General features: G+C 37.4%; 1 protein-coding gene across 2 annotated transcripts in view; it reads right to left on the reverse strand.

Annotated features, from left to right (window-relative positions):
- scube3 (signal peptide, CUB domain, EGF-like 3) overlaps window positions 1-15,908 on the reverse strand; it is a 124,595-nt gene that overhangs the window by 82,871 nt on the left and 25,816 nt on the right. For both annotated transcript variants that reach the window (XM_048178192.1, XM_048178191.1), the window contains exons 2-3: window positions 8,622-8,744; window positions 3,044-3,169 (exon numbers count right to left, since the gene is read on the reverse strand). In XM_048178192.1, coding sequence (XP_048034149.1) covers window positions 3,044-3,169; window positions 8,622-8,744 — 249 coding nt within the window. The remainder of the gene's footprint in view (window positions 1-3,043; window positions 3,170-8,621; window positions 8,745-15,908) is intronic.

Below are 15,908 nucleotides of genomic sequence, written 5' to 3' on the forward strand. Positions count from 1 at the left end.
ATAATATTTCACAATATTACTGTTTTTTACTGTATTTTTAATTAAATAAATGTAGCCTTGGTGAGCAGACGAAACTTCTTTTAAAAACATTAAAAATCGTAGTGGTTCCAAACTTTTGGACTGTACTGTATATACACACACATACATACATACATACATACAGTCAAACCAAAATGTATTCAGACACATTGAACATTTCATTCATTAATAGAGTTTATTCACTATAGTTTAAAAAAATGGTAATAAAATATGACAAGATCTCAGAGTTAAACTGTGTCAGAAAAAAAAAAAAAAAATCTCAATAATGTCAGATAACACTTAAGCAAAACATGGTCAGGTCAAAGTGTCTGAATAATTTTTGGCTCCAAATGTATAATCAGTTATCAGTTATCAGTATATATATATATATATATATATATATATATATATATATATATATATATATAGGACTGTCAAACGATTAATCGCGATTAATCGCATACAAAATAAAAGTTTGAGTTTGACTAATATATGTGGGTGTACTGTGTGTAATTATTATGTATATATAACTACAAACACATTCATGTATATATTTAAGAGAAATATGTTATTTATGTACAAAATATTTTTATTTATATATAATATAAATTATATAAAAATATAAATAAATACATATACTTGTAAATATTTCTCAAATATATACATGAATGTGTTTGTATTTATATATACATAATAATTTCACACAGTACTAACACATATATTAGTCAAACTCAAACATTTATTTTGTATGCGATTAATCGCGATTAATCGTTTGACAGTCCTTATATATATATATATATATATATATATTCACCCTGAGATAGTGTGCTCACTATTTTATATTTTATATTCATCCCAAATTTTACTTTAATACAGTAGATTTTGACCCAAATATTAATTTAATATGATAAAAGTTATCTAAAAATGTAAAATCTAAAAATGCATTGACACTGTTTATTTAGAAAGTTTAGAGAAATTTGCTTGAACAATATTATACAAATCAATCATGTCAATTTATTCCTACACCATAAAAAAAAATGTGTTGGCTCAACAAAACAAATTAACAGAACAGTTTGTATCAATTTTATTTATTTATTCATTTATTTATTGAGTTGTGGCAACTTTGAGTGAATTTATGTTCAATCAACAAACTACATTAAGTTAGAGGAACTTAATTTGTAGCATAAACACAAATGTTTAAGTTGATTACTTAAAAGAATTAAGTCGCTCCAACTACCATAGCTGTAGCCCTGGAATCAATTAATCTGATCTTTTTCAGTTCAAATCAACAGCTGTTATAGCACATGCTAACAACTTATTTAACATGTATATTTAATGAACAAGATATTTCTTGTCACTGGCATTATCGCAGTCATTGCTTATAGAGTCAATGTAGTGTCTACCTTCATGCATCTACTCTTCAACACAATGGTAACCACAAGAACTTTACAGAAACTCTTTTAAATGTCAAACATAACAGCATTAAACACTAACAGTGTTTCCCTTCACTAAAAACAAATAGATTAACACTTAATTTCAACATTTATATCCAGTCTTATGCAAAGCATGCTGGGAACTAGAAACTGCCTAATTTCCAAAGTAATCAAGAAAATTTCATTGTTACTACAACCTCATTTAAAAAAAAAAAAGCAGCCAATTAACGCAGAAATTTGTGTTTAAATTACAGACAATATGAAGTTGATGTAATGATCAACATTATTAGGTCAACAGAACTCAACAAAATAATGTTTGCAACTTAAAAGGTTTAATTAAAACAATAAATTAGAATTTTAACTTGCAACCATGCATTTATTTAAGTTGTGGTAACAGGTCCCCTGAAATACTTTTTAAGAGTGCAAACATGAATTCAAAGAAATTCAAAACAACAGATGAAATTTTATTAGACCATCTTAAATTTTATTAGACTAGTAATTACATCTCTACATTTGACTTCTTGTGTTTTGAGAATAAATTATCAGTCAAAATCGATGCAATTATCACAAAACGTGTTGGTCTAACAAAATTTCCTCTGTTTAGAATTTCTTTCAATTGCATTCTAGTAAACTCATTCCAATTTAAAATCCAGTGCAAAATTGTGTCACATGATCAGCTGAATTTAAATTGGCTTCAAAGGTATGAATCAAATGGGATTCAGTTCTCAAATGCAGCATTTTGCCTAACTCTCATTCTGATAAAAATCTGATCGTTTCAAACTCTTCAGTCTGGACTGACGAGTCGATCCAGTTACTCCAGCAGAGCGCTAAAGCTGCCAGAGAAAACCTCAATATCTGAAAATGTGTTTCTAAAAGCTGCAGACGGGACCTTTAAATGTCTGCAAAGGGCTAAAATACCAGGGTTCAGTTGTGCAGTTCAGCACCATGCAGTGTGAATAAACCCACATAACCCACACAAACACTCACTGAAAACCACTGATTGGAAAAAAGCACATCTTCATTGGGCCGATTGTTCGAAGCACCGGACATCTGTTTTGAGTTAAAGAGCCAGGGTCAGTATAACCTGATGTAAATCTCCCAGACAAACACACACATTTCCCTTCGATTGATTTAACTGACCTGGAAACGGCTGGGCGTATGAGCCACCGAATGTTGAAAATGTGAGCTCAGGCAGTCTGAAAATACAATTAATACCACAGAACCCTGTGCTCAGCAGTTAGCGCACAAATCTGAAGGATTTATCGCCCTCTCCTATTGGTTAACCACGTAACCCACTTCATTTTGACACGGAGGATAGAGTGACAGCGTTCTGGCGGTCGGTGCAGAGTTTGATTAGACATGCCTGAAGAACATCGACCGTTATAAGTTTGGTTCCAGCAATGACGGCAAGACCCACAAACTTCTGTTTGTTTGTTTTCTGTGGGATAAGTCATAAGAGGACGGAGATTTGCGGTGGTTGTACACACACTTACTGACCCACTAGCAAAAGGTTTTGTCTGAATGTCTGTGGACGTGGACCTTTTCGGCAGTTTTGGCCCAAATGTATGACTATGAAAGAAGCGATAGCTTACCCAGGCAGTTGTGTCCATCGTGGGCCAAACGGAAACCATCGTAGCACGTGCATCTGTAGTTTCCAGGGATGTTGATACAATCGTGAACGCATCCTCCATTAGATTCGCTGGCACACTCATCGATATCTGTAGTACAGATGGAAAATTAAAAGATAATGGGGTCATGTCATGTACTATTTATACACACAATAGCGTTCAAAAGTTTGGGTTTTTTATTCAGCAAAGATGCACTGTTCAAAAGTGACAGTAAAGACATTTACAATGTTACAAATTAGTTCTATTTCAAATAAATGTTATTCTTTTGAACTTTCTATTCATCAAAGAACCCTGAAAATAAATGTATCACTGTTTCCATTAAAATATTGAGCAGCACAGCTGTTTTCAACATCGATAATAAATGTTTCTTAAGCAGTAAATCATCATATTAGAATGATTTCTGAAGGATCATGTAACACTGAAGACTGGAGTAATGAAGCTGAAAATTCAGCTTTGATCACAGGAATAAATTACATTTTAGAATATATTTCTGTCATATTTTTAAACTCCAATGTTGATCCAAATAGCAAGCAACTATTACTGAACTCATATATATACACGAGTTCACTAGACTCTAGACTAGACTAGGACCGCTTTCTGTCTTCAGAACAGCCTTAAATCTTCATAGCATAGAGTCAACAAGCTGTTGGATACATTCTTCAGAGATTTTGGTCCATACTGTCATGATAGCATCACACAGTATCTGCAGATTTGTTGGTTGAACATCATGATGTGAATCTCCTCCACATGCCAGATCTGCTCTACTGGATTGAGATCTGGAGATTGTGGAGGCCATTTGAGTTTAGTGAACTCACTGTCATGTTCAAGAACCAGTTTGAGATGATCTGAGCTTTGAGACATGGTGTGTTATCCTGCTGGAAGTAACCATCAGACGATGGTTTACTGTGGTCATAAAGGGAAGGACATGGTCAGCAACAATACTCAGGTAGGCTGTGGTGGTTAAATGATCCTCGATTGGTACTAAGAGGCTCAAAGTGTGCTAAAAAATATCCCTCACACTATTACACAAGCAGCAGCTTGAAGCATTGATACAAGGCAGGATAAATCAATGTTTCATGTTGTTTAAGGCAAAATCTATGAAATCTACCATCTGAATGTCGCAGCAGAAATCCAGACTCATCAGACCAGGTAACGTTTTTCCAATCTTCTATTGTCCAGTTTTGTTGAGCCTGTGCAAATTGTAGCCTCAGTTTGCTGTTCTCAGCTGACAGGAGTGTCACCGGTGTGTCTTCTGCTGCTTCAAGGTTGGACGCATTCAGAGATGCTCTTCTGCAGACCTCGGTTGTAACAAGTGCTTATTTGAGTTACTGTTGCCTTTCTATTAGCTTGAACCAGTCTGGTCATTCTCCTCTGACCTCTGGCATCAACAAGGCATTTTCATCCACAGAACTGCTGCTCCCTGGATATTTTCTCTTTTTCAGGCCATTCTCTGTGATTTCTAGAGATGGTTGTGTGTGAAAATCCCAGTAGATCAGCAGTTTCTGAAATACTCAGACCAGCAACAAACATGCCACGTTAAAAGTCACTTAAATCCCCTTTCTTCCCCATTCTTATGCTCAGTTTAAACTTCAGCAGGTTGTTTTGACCATGTCTACATGCCTAAATGCATCAAGTTGCTGCCATATGATTGGCAGTTGACAAGGTGTTGAACAGTTTTACCTAATGATGTGGCACACAGGAACTTTCCCCAGGAACTTGCTTAGTGCTTAGTTTGCTTAGTTTAGTTTTTGCTTAGTGCTTGGCTTGCTTAGTTGGGGACACTTGACATTTGACTTGACATTTGATATTTAACAGTATTCTTGACATTTATTCAACAGTGCTTTGATCTGCCTGCATTGACACTATTCTTAAAGAGCTGCTGTGCAGCAAAAATTATGTACCAGTTATCAATATAAAGCTGCTTTGACACAATCTGCATTGTAAAAAGCGCTATATAAACAAAGGTGACTTGACTTGACTTGAACTAGGGACTTTGGGGTGGTACTCGGTGGGTTTTAACCACAGGAACCAAGGTCTAACCTGAACCAGGTAAAAATTCTGACCATTGGAGTTGACAGATGGACCAACGACAAGGTTCATGCTTTATTAGGCTTACTATATGCGGAGAATGAAATCCAGCGGGAACTGGAAACGGTATAGTTTCCAAAAATTTGCACCTTGAATCCTGTCTTCAAAAGTTTGTATTTTCAGGCCCCCAAAACGCTGTTGTCATATAAATGAACGGCCAAAATGCATAAAAAGTTTTCCATTTTTAGTTGAAAACGGTGTCATGTAAACGACCCTTAAAGGTACAGTAACCAAATAGGTTGGGCTTGAAAAAGCTTTTTTGCTGATAAACATTATAAGTTGACTTATAGGGCCCTATTTTAACGATCTAAACGCAAAGTGTAAAGCGCACGGCGCAGGTGCACTCAGGGCGTGTCCAAATCCACTTTTGCTATTTTAACGACGGAAAAACGGTCCGTGTGCCGGGACGCATTTTTGAAATGGGTTGTCCCTATTCTCTTAATGAGTAATGGGCGTAACGTTCAATAAACCAATCAGAGTGTCATCTCCCATTCCCTTTAAGAGCGAGATGCGCTCGCGCCATGGCGGATTGCTATTTACATGGCGGAATTTGTTGGCGGAAAAGCTGAATGCTTTTATATTTATGTAGCCTACACAATAATATTCTTTTACACTGTAATCCTTTTGTTTTTAATATTTGGCATGTTTGTGTGATGCGCATCCCTGTGTGTAATAAGCAAAGTCAACGCGCACTGTGGACGCGCCCAGAGGCGCAGTTTCTACCAACGCGCTCTAACAAAAAAATATTGCGCCATTGACTTTAGACTTTAGACCAGGTTTGAGTTGGTCTATGGCGCAGTCTATTTTCAGCTCCTTAAAATAGCAATGCGCCGGCAATGCGCCTGAACACACCTCTTTTTTAGACCAGCACGCCCATGGGCGCACTAACTGGCGCAAATGCATTTACTAATTTAAGGACGTGGCGCTGAACGGGAAAACGCGAACGGCGCCGGACGCAAACTAGCAAACACACTCGCGCTGCGCCTTGCGTCGCATTGCGCCGGGTGTATTATAGGGCCCATAATGTTTAGAATACGACCCCTTTAAACTCTGTCTGCTCAAACTCCTTTAAATTGTTCCTAATTAATTTATTTTGGTCAATATGAGCTTCTGTGTGCCGGTAACTGTGGTGATTATAGTGAATTATGCCTTATGTTTGGATGGCGAGAGCAGCTGAATAAACATCTCAGAGCCAGAGAGAGAAGTGGATGACTGTGGTGGGGGGACGCAGGCCATCCCCTCTCATTTGACGCCCAATTGAGCACTAATTACCCAGACTCCTCTGCTCTGCTTTGTAGTCGTCGGGGCTCAGTGAGTATGGAGAGGCACTCGCAGCCTGGAGTACAGCGCTTTATTTTTCTTTATTCCTGAATGCTTTTTATCCCACCTCCAACACAGTACAAAGTCTTTGCACTTTACATTTTTATTTCGGTTTTGCACAGCAGCAACACCAGCTTCACTCCATCAAATTACAAGCTATTTTACATCCACTAATGCGTCTCTGTGTGAGGCCAAGCAATCTACTGGACGAGCAATTTTGAGAAGTGGAAGAAAAAAGCACTATTCATTACAGTTGTATTGTTTACGGGTCATCCGTGTCATGCTGAGATGATTGCAGATGTGGAATAAATGTTCTTTCTTTATCCAAGAAAAATAATAAATAGCCTATTAAGACTCAAATGATGGAGTTTACAGTATAGGTTAAACAATGCAAAATTAACCTGAAAACCATCTAGAACTGTCTGCATGGATAGGCCTCCTGAAAGACCAACATTTTTAAGGTTAAAGCTGGTTTTTAGTTGACATGACGATTCAAAAAGTGACAGGAGCGTCCTGCAGCGTGACATGATATACTTCATGTTAAAAAAACATATCTATGATAGATAGATAGATAGATAGATATAGCGCTGGACTCAAATTATTTCTCAAGATCTTAAAAACCTTTTGATCTAAAGCTTTATGCTTAAAAAGCACGATATTAGTTTTGTAGATATATAAACTGTGCTTAAATTTAAATAAGACATAAAAATCTTACTGGTTAAGCTAGTTGAGAAGAAGTGTGACCAGCCGTGCCGTTCTTTTCAACCAGCGAGTGCTGCTTTCTCAAGGCTAAGTACTGTTATTTACTCCAAACCCAAGTTATTTGTAGCAAATAGCTATCAAGAGTTTTGCAATAGCTTTCAGAGGATTAGGATCCGGTTCTGGTGGTTGTCTTTTTGTGTGTGCAGAAATTCAGCGCGTGGAGGAGTATATTTGAACAACGATGTTCATATCTCCCCAGCACACATTTGTGTTTCCACACCATATCAATGGTTTTACGCCCTTATCCCAGTTTAGTCAGGAGCGCAGTTTTAACACAGCACAAACATTACCGAACCCATTCACTTTCCAGTGTTTTGCCTGGGCTTAGGATGTTTGTATCCAGAAAGGATCGCATTGGCCAAGTGTGTCCAAAAGCAGCATACACCTCTCCAAATACAACTGAGCTTTAAAAACTTCCCCCAAGGCAAACGGCCACAAGAAAACAATATTTTCAAAGATATGGCTACATCATCGAGCAATATAGCGCCGTTAACTCACATTGACGTGAATTGGAAACGCAAGCTGCTCTTGGTGGTGGAAACATCTCTGTGTAATTACCAGGCCGAGTCATTATCGGTAACGCGTAAGATATTTCATGCTCTATTTCACGTCCAAAGGGTAAAGAATTAAATCTGTCATCTTTTTAATCTTGCATTTGAACACCTATTTCCCTTCCCTCAGGTAAGTCTGAAAATGAAGCCAAGGAACTGCAGAAACGAGACATGGAGAATTAGACCTTGAAGTGTCTGAACACACAAACACACACGCGCGCAGACACGTGCACGCACACACGCACAATCGACCAGAGTGATCTTATTATAGACTACACAGCAAAAACAACAGTTTCTTATGAGTAATTTTGTCTTGTTTCCAAGTAATAATATCTGACTATCCTTAAACAAGATAAATATATTTGAGAAGCACAAGACATTAAGATATGAGGTAGGTTTATTTTTCTTTCCCCACAGGCAAATTGTTTTCTCATGCTTTAAATCTCAATCTCAGTTGGTTACACTTTATTTCTATACTCCACTTTAGACCTTCTACTAACTATAAATAACTACATGTCAACTAACTCTCAGTAGAGTATTAGAAGACTGTTAGGTTAGGGTTTAGGTTAGTAGGATGACATGTAGTTACAAAGTTACTTGTAGAATATCTGTTGGGGGACCATCAAAATAAAATACTACTTATATTCTTTTTGGGTGAACTATCCCTTTAAGCTGGGATACAAGCAAGCTGCATCAACTTCATCAGCACTGTATTTTTAACAGTTTTACTCGAAATACAGAATCAAGTGTTTGTCTCGTTATTCTGACCTCACAAGTCCTGCATGTTTTTGTATCTTTATCTCTTGGCAAGTGTTTCTTACCTTCACAGCGTTTTCCATCACCTTTGTATCCTGATTTGCAGATGCATTTGTATGACTTGAGAGTGTTCTGACAGATGGCATCCAAACTGCAGCTGTCCTTGTCCTCGACACACTCGTCCACATCTGCAGAGAGAAAAGGAAATCAAGAAGCTTAGAAGAGCTTGGGCACGCTCTATTTTGAGAAAAAACGACAAATGTTTTTGCCTCAGGCAAGTACATAGAAACACTCAAGCGAAAACTTGATGATCCAGCATGGAAGAACAGTAATGTGACAACAAATTAATTTCACAATTCCACCAAGAACCATGTCAGAGGTGGAGAGACAACAAACCAGCATCTCCAAACTAGACCTGAGAACAAAACAGAGCTGTTCCCAGTTAGGACGTAATTCTAAGGCCTTCAGCATCTCATATTCCTGTGACCTCTGGGACTAAAGCCAAACCCAACATTTCCCGCACTAGGATACTTCACCAGCGCTCTGGCATTTCCTGCAGTTGAGTTGGTGCTACGTATCGCTTTGACTAAACCATAACAACAAGAATACATTCTGTCCCCATCAAAGGTCAATAACATTGTCATGGTTACCCTAACAAAAGACAGTCTTTTAATACTCTTTTTCTTCAGAATATATACAAACCTAATTATAAATCTACCGTGGCATGCTGTTGCAATCCATGACAAAGTTAAAACTAGATATTTATGTTTTCCAAACAAAAAGAGTGTTACTGCTCATGTAAAAATTCAATAGGATGATGCTAGGGTGCTATGGGTGGTTGTTAAGGCATTGCTGTGCAGTTGCTAAAGTGTTCTGGGTGGTTCCCTGGATGTTGTTATGCAGCTAGTTTTAGGTGGTTTAAAGGGCATTTATATACAGTTTTTGTATCCAGGGTGTTGCTATGCAGTTGGTAAGGTGCTTTGGGTGGTTGCTAGGATGTAGCTATGCAATTACTATGGCGTTTTGTTTGGTTGCCAGTGCATTGCTATGTACAGTAGCTGCTAAGGTGCTTTGAGTGGTTGCCAGGGAGTTGCTATGGAGTTGTTCTGGCTGGTTGATAAGACATTGCGAGGACAGTTGCTCAGTCCAGTTACGATGGTGTTTTGGTGTGGTAGCCTATGCATTGCTATGTAGTAGCTAAGGTGCATTGAGTGGTTGCCATGGAGTTGCTAAGGTATTCTGGGTGGTTGCCAACACGCTGCTATGAAGTTTGCTAAAGTGTTCTGACTGGTTGCCAGGGCGCTGCTATGCATTTGCTAAGCACTTTTGTTTGGTTGCAAGGGTGTTGCTATACAGTTGCTACGTTGTTTTGGGTGGTTGCCAGCATATTGCTGTACAGCTGCTAAAGTGTTTTAGGTGGTTGTCAAGGCATTGCTTTGCAGTTGCTAAGTTGCTAAGGTGGTTCCCTGGGTGATGTTAAGCAGCTACTGAGGTGTTTTAGGTGGTTCCAATGATGTTTCTATGCTGTTTTGTTGCCAGGGTGTTGCTATGAAGTTGCTAAGGTTCCTTGGGTAGTTGCCAGGATGTTGCTATGCATTTATTATGGTGTTTTGGGTGGTTTCCAGTGCATTGCTATGTACAGTAGTTGCTAAGGTGTTTTGAGTAGTTGCTATGGAGTTGCTAGGGTGTTCTGGCTGGTTGCAAAGACTTTGCAAGGACAGTTGCTAAGCCCAGTTATGACGGTGTTTTTGGGTGGTTGCCAGTGCATTGCTATGTACAGTAGTTGCTAAGGTGCTTTGAGTAGTTGCTATAGAGTTGCTAGGGTGTTCTGGCTGGTTGCAAAGACTTTGCAAGGACAGTTGCTAAGCCCAGTTATGATGGTGTTTTTGGGTGGTTGCCAGTGCATTGCTATGTAGTAGCTAAAGGTTGCCAGGGAGTTTCCAGGGAGTTGCTAGGGTGTTGTGGGTAGTTGCAAGGATGTTGCTATGCAGTTTGCTAAAGTGTCCTGGGTGGTTGCCAGGATATTGTTATACAGTTGCTAAGTTGTTTTGGGTAGTTGCCAGCATATTGCTGTACAGCAGCTAAGGTGTTTTGGTGATTGCCAGGGTGCAGTTATGAAGTAGCTAAGGTACTCCACAGTTTCAAGGATGGGTGGTTTCTTCCAGGCCCAAGTCATACCACCCTGTCATAAATTGAATTATGCCGTAAATTCTAACAGCTCTTTGGCAAGTATGCATTGAACATGAGGGTTTATTGTGCAAAATCAAACTAAACTACAAGACTGTTTGGCATTGGTTGGGGGAAAAAAAATGTGATTTCACATGGTTTCAACAGTCAAATCTGTCTTTCTCCTTCTGGAATCCATCACAACACAGTTCTGTCTCATTGCTCTTGTCTTCTGTGAGTGCTGTTAGAAAACAGATGCCCATAGCAGGAGACTGCTTATTACAGGGTTAGAGGTCCAACAATCTTGAACTAGTTTCCACAGAGTCTCCTTGAAGCTGCTGGTAAGAAATGACAACCGTTTAATTTGAACACTTGTTGGCCAACACTAGTACAAATCAGTAATGGTCTTTGCCGTTTCACCCGTTTCACTTGAAAAGGGCCTTGCAAAATAAGGGGCCTCAGCTTGCTCTTGAAAAAGAGCACCGCCATCATGCAGTGCACACACATCAGGGTCGGAAATTAACGGGGGATTGCGGCAAAAATGCCACCAAAATTAATAAAAATGCTTCTAAAAAGATATGGTGCAAAAAAGTCTCAGTAAATGTTCTTGTTTTAATATTTATAATTTTTATCACACAAGCGAAAGTGCTGTTTTCCCGAATATCAGCACATTTGTAAATGTGATATTGATTTTATAGAACAATTCAATAAACAATAAGTCAGGCTATTAGGTGACTTACATTTTAGACACAATATTGTCTGTTTTTCCTCTATTTTGCCAACAAAAATAGTTCCAATCAGAAGAGCCATTGCGCATCTCTGAACAGTTTCAGTTTCATTACTGAATGAATCAGCATTTTTGAACAAATCGTTATAAGGAATGACTCGACAACTCACTCACTTCTGCTTTGTCCCTGAATAAATCAGTCATTTAAAAAAAATGTTTGACAATGATACAATGTCTAACTCGTTAAGACAATGATTTGCCGCCACCTATTGGCGGTTTTAGCATTATTTCATTTTAGCTGAGGGACTGAGGGATGGAGTTTGAATACTGTTTTTGTTTTCAATCGTGACTGTAACAATAGTTCTGGTTAAAGAGATAGAATGAGTTTATAAATAGACTATTAAGAGCAAAATATGAGATATAACTTTGTAAATATAACAGAGATAAGGTAACTGCAGTCGCATTGCACAATATTAGTGTCTTTTTCCTCTGGGGGGTGGAGGTTCCGGCTGTTTCTTTGAAACGGGCCTCTGAATTGCAAAGGCCGCCTCTGGTACTGATATCTCATCAAGCTGAAACCTCTAACGCATCCACAGTTTTCACTCTAGAATCCACAGATCTAAAGAAATCATTACAAATGCGAGAATCTCTTTGCTGATGCTGACGGAAAGCAATGGATTTTCCTTATGCTGGCATTAGTCATTGAATTACTCACATGCTGTTTACAGTACAAAGCTTTTAGTGGTTTAGTAGAGCACAGAGTGCTTGTTCATTACTGAAGTGTCTGTCTTCTGCCGAAAAAACAACAATAAATTGGCTCTTTTTTTAAAGAGCCCTAATACTATAAAACATACTATTCATCAGATCTCATGCAGAGGCCAGTGAAAAGAAGGAAAATCATGCATTCAACAACATTTAAAGTCAGAAACCCATTAGTCCAAATGCTCAATCCTGAAGACCATGACCAACGATCATTTACTCACCTCATGTCTTTCTTTATGCCTTTCTATTTTCCATGCAACACAAATAGAGAAATTTAGAAGAATCCTCACACAGCTTTTTACATACAGTACAACGACAGCTCATAGTGGCCACGTCTGTCAAGTTTAAAAAAGAACAAAATACACAATAAAAGTCTATATGACTTATGCACAAAGTCTTTTTTAGGGTACGTTTACATGACAACTATATGCTTAATACTGAGAAGTTCTGTGCATACAAATGACACCATTGTCAAAATGAATCACCATTCACACGGATCCACGAAAACGACTAAAAATGCTGTATTCTGCTGCCAGGCCATTAGATGGCAGTAAAACATATAAGTTCTTTGTGTGAGGAACAGACTGAAATGAAAGCCATTATTCAAAGTACCAAATTTTTTTTTTTTTTCCCCCAATTCAGTTTGATAACAACACCAATGCCATTTGGCATCAATGATATCAAAAATGGCATGGAGCTTCAACACACCATTTTTTGCATTTCAACACTGATGCATATACGCATTGCAGGAGGTTTTCACTGAATAACGTCTTAAATTTCAGTCTGCTCAGTGCTCATCACACAAAGCAATCGTATGACTTGCATGCTTGGAAGAGTGCAAATGGACTGCTTCTCATTTTTAGCTGAACTATTCGTACTGAAAGATAAAATGTACCCAGCAGGCACCAAAGCAAAGCATCTTAAAATGCACATTAAAAAAAACATGAGAAAACCAAAAACTGCTTGCAGTTCAACAGTAATGCTTAGTTTCATAGAAAAAAATGAATAACAATAAAAGCTCTTTTATTGGGGAATGGCGATTTAACCGCAGCGTGAAAGAACAATGAGTTTTTTACACTTAAGTAAATGAAAAAAACAGGCTTTAACACTAAGGTACAGACCAATTCAACCCTCCAATAGCTGGAAAATGAAAAGTCATTTGTTAAGTAGAGGGAGGCTGGAAAATGGTTTCAAAGACAAGTTACGTAATTGCAACCCTATTTCACATGCAAACCAATTACCCACAATCCAATCCCCACACAACACAGATTCATTAGTCATAATACAATATAGACAATCACATTAATTAGTCAAAATCAAATCAAATACAACAGAACTAATAAAATCATGGTCATTGTGTGGCTGGTTAGCTTGGTCTAGTTAGTCCAGCATGGTGTAGTTACAAAATTTACCAGCAAAAGCGAATTGAACCAGTCAAACCCTGACCCCTTGAGTTCACCAGTGAAAACTCTAGCCAATCATAATCGATCAGTTTCACTGACCACAATCACACTTACTCAACAGAGCCAATCAGATACATTACCCACAATCACTGTCACACAGCAGAACCAATGAGACCAATTAGCCGCAATCACGCTCGCACGGCAAAATCAATCAGCGTCTCCATTCGGTCCCAGAAGAAAAACAATTTTTCATGTAATAAAATGGATGAAACAGACTCCTTATTACTGCTAAATCAATCACAAAGTGCTCTAGTGGTTGTAAACCCAAATGCTGTTTTACAGAGAAAATAAACATGTCACTGTTAATCTGTCTATGAGTTTAGAGAAACTTCCACGGCACTCTTGTAGAGAAGGGAGGCATATTTTAAGAGATGCATGACGCCAAACTATTTTTCAAGCTGTTTTGTTCTTTCTTTTGTGCGTTTCAAACTGGAAACAACACCAAGGCTGAGATTTAAGAACGAGACAGTGATTACATTGATTGATATAAAGAAAACATGTGGGCTGAAAGATTTTTAAAGGGGTAGTTCACAAAAAAAAAAAATGAAAATTCTGCCTTCATTTATTCACCTTTGTGTAAGTTCCAAACCTGTATGAATTGTTCATAGGAGTTAATAAGAGAAGTTTCTGAATCAGAAGTCAGATTCATCAACAAAAAATAATTGTTTTGAGTTCGATATTTTAAAAGAATCAGTTGATCTGGTTCACGTCTGAGTGATTTGTTAATGATCGTCCACCGACTCAAAGGCCTAGTTGCATTCCGGTCTCTTCCACAATTTCAGGAGACTCCTTTTTTAATCTTGACAGTTTTCCTTTTGTGCTGTAATGAAGAATGAAAGTCATACAGATATGAAACAACACAACAATGAGTAAATGATGACAGAATCTTTTGTTCAAAGAGCTCGAACTCATGACAAAGATGTTTGAACAAATATTTTGTTCATTTTGTTGAAGAAAACCAAACCGAGTCAAAACTTTTCCAAATGTGTCAAATGTTGTGAAGATCCACATTATCTCATACTTCAGAGAGATTTATGTGCTCTACCAGATCATAAAATGTTTTTATTACTTTGGCTACCATGAAAGTGACTTCATGAATACTTTCCTCTGCTGACCTAGAAACATAAACCTTTAAGAATCCTCAATAAAGTATTCACGGCTGCTGTAATCGTCTATGTAACTGAACTCTCTGTTTATGAGATTTTGTTTCCACTAGCAACACATCTGAGGATTCGACTCAAGAGCTTGAGGCTTGCATTTCTTTCTTTGTACTAACCGAGAGCTAACCGTTAGCATTCCCATTCATCTCAATGGCAGCTTCTCAGCTAGCTTTCTCACAAGTCACATGGTATTTTCACCTGAGTTGAAAATACCATGTGACTAATCACTTAAGAGTGGCAGGAACATGATGTCATGACATAACTGGCTGAAGACACCTCAAGAACACATGGTGTCTTAATTCGAAATAGCATACTACTCGTACTATGGCTGCATCCGAAATTGTATACTTCCTTACTATATAGTAGGCAAAAAACATTTATTGACAAAAGAAGTATTTCCGAAGTTAGAGTACTCATAAAAGAGTAGGCTAAAAGTACCAGGAAGACCTACTACTTCCGGTGAGATCCTGAAGTGTGCATATGATGGACGCTTTAATATCCCATGAGGCCACGGGAGTGGATTTGTGTATGGCAGTGAAGCGACGCAACTGATGCTGGTCGGTCATATGATAATGACAACATGGCGAATGTACAGTAGTAAATGCGAATTACATTCATACTACACACACTTATACTATATAGAACATACTTTTTTAGCGGTCATGAATTAATTACTTTTTCAAAATAAGTACCTACTCGAGAGTATGTGATTTCAGACACAGCCTATTTCTCTCATATGTTTATATGGCATAAACAGTAGTTGTCGAACACAGAAGAAAAAATTCAATTCACACATTTATGTTAATTAAAATAAAGCTGCAATAAAAAAAAAAAAAAAATATATATATATATATATATATATATATATATATATATATATATATATATATATATATATATAATTAAAATAAAATAAAATAAAAATGTATTTTTTATTTTTAAAATAAACATTTAAAATAAAAAAGTTAATTAAAATAAAGCTGCAATAAAAATATATATATAAATATAAATAAAGCTGCAATAAATTATATATATATATATATATATATATATATATATATATGAAAAACAAAT

This window comes from Megalobrama amblycephala, linkage group LG24 (genome assembly GCF_018812025.1).
Source record: "Megalobrama amblycephala isolate DHTTF-2021 linkage group LG24, ASM1881202v1, whole genome shotgun sequence".
Taxonomy (NCBI): Eukaryota; Metazoa; Chordata; class Actinopteri; order Cypriniformes; family Xenocyprididae; genus Megalobrama; species Megalobrama amblycephala.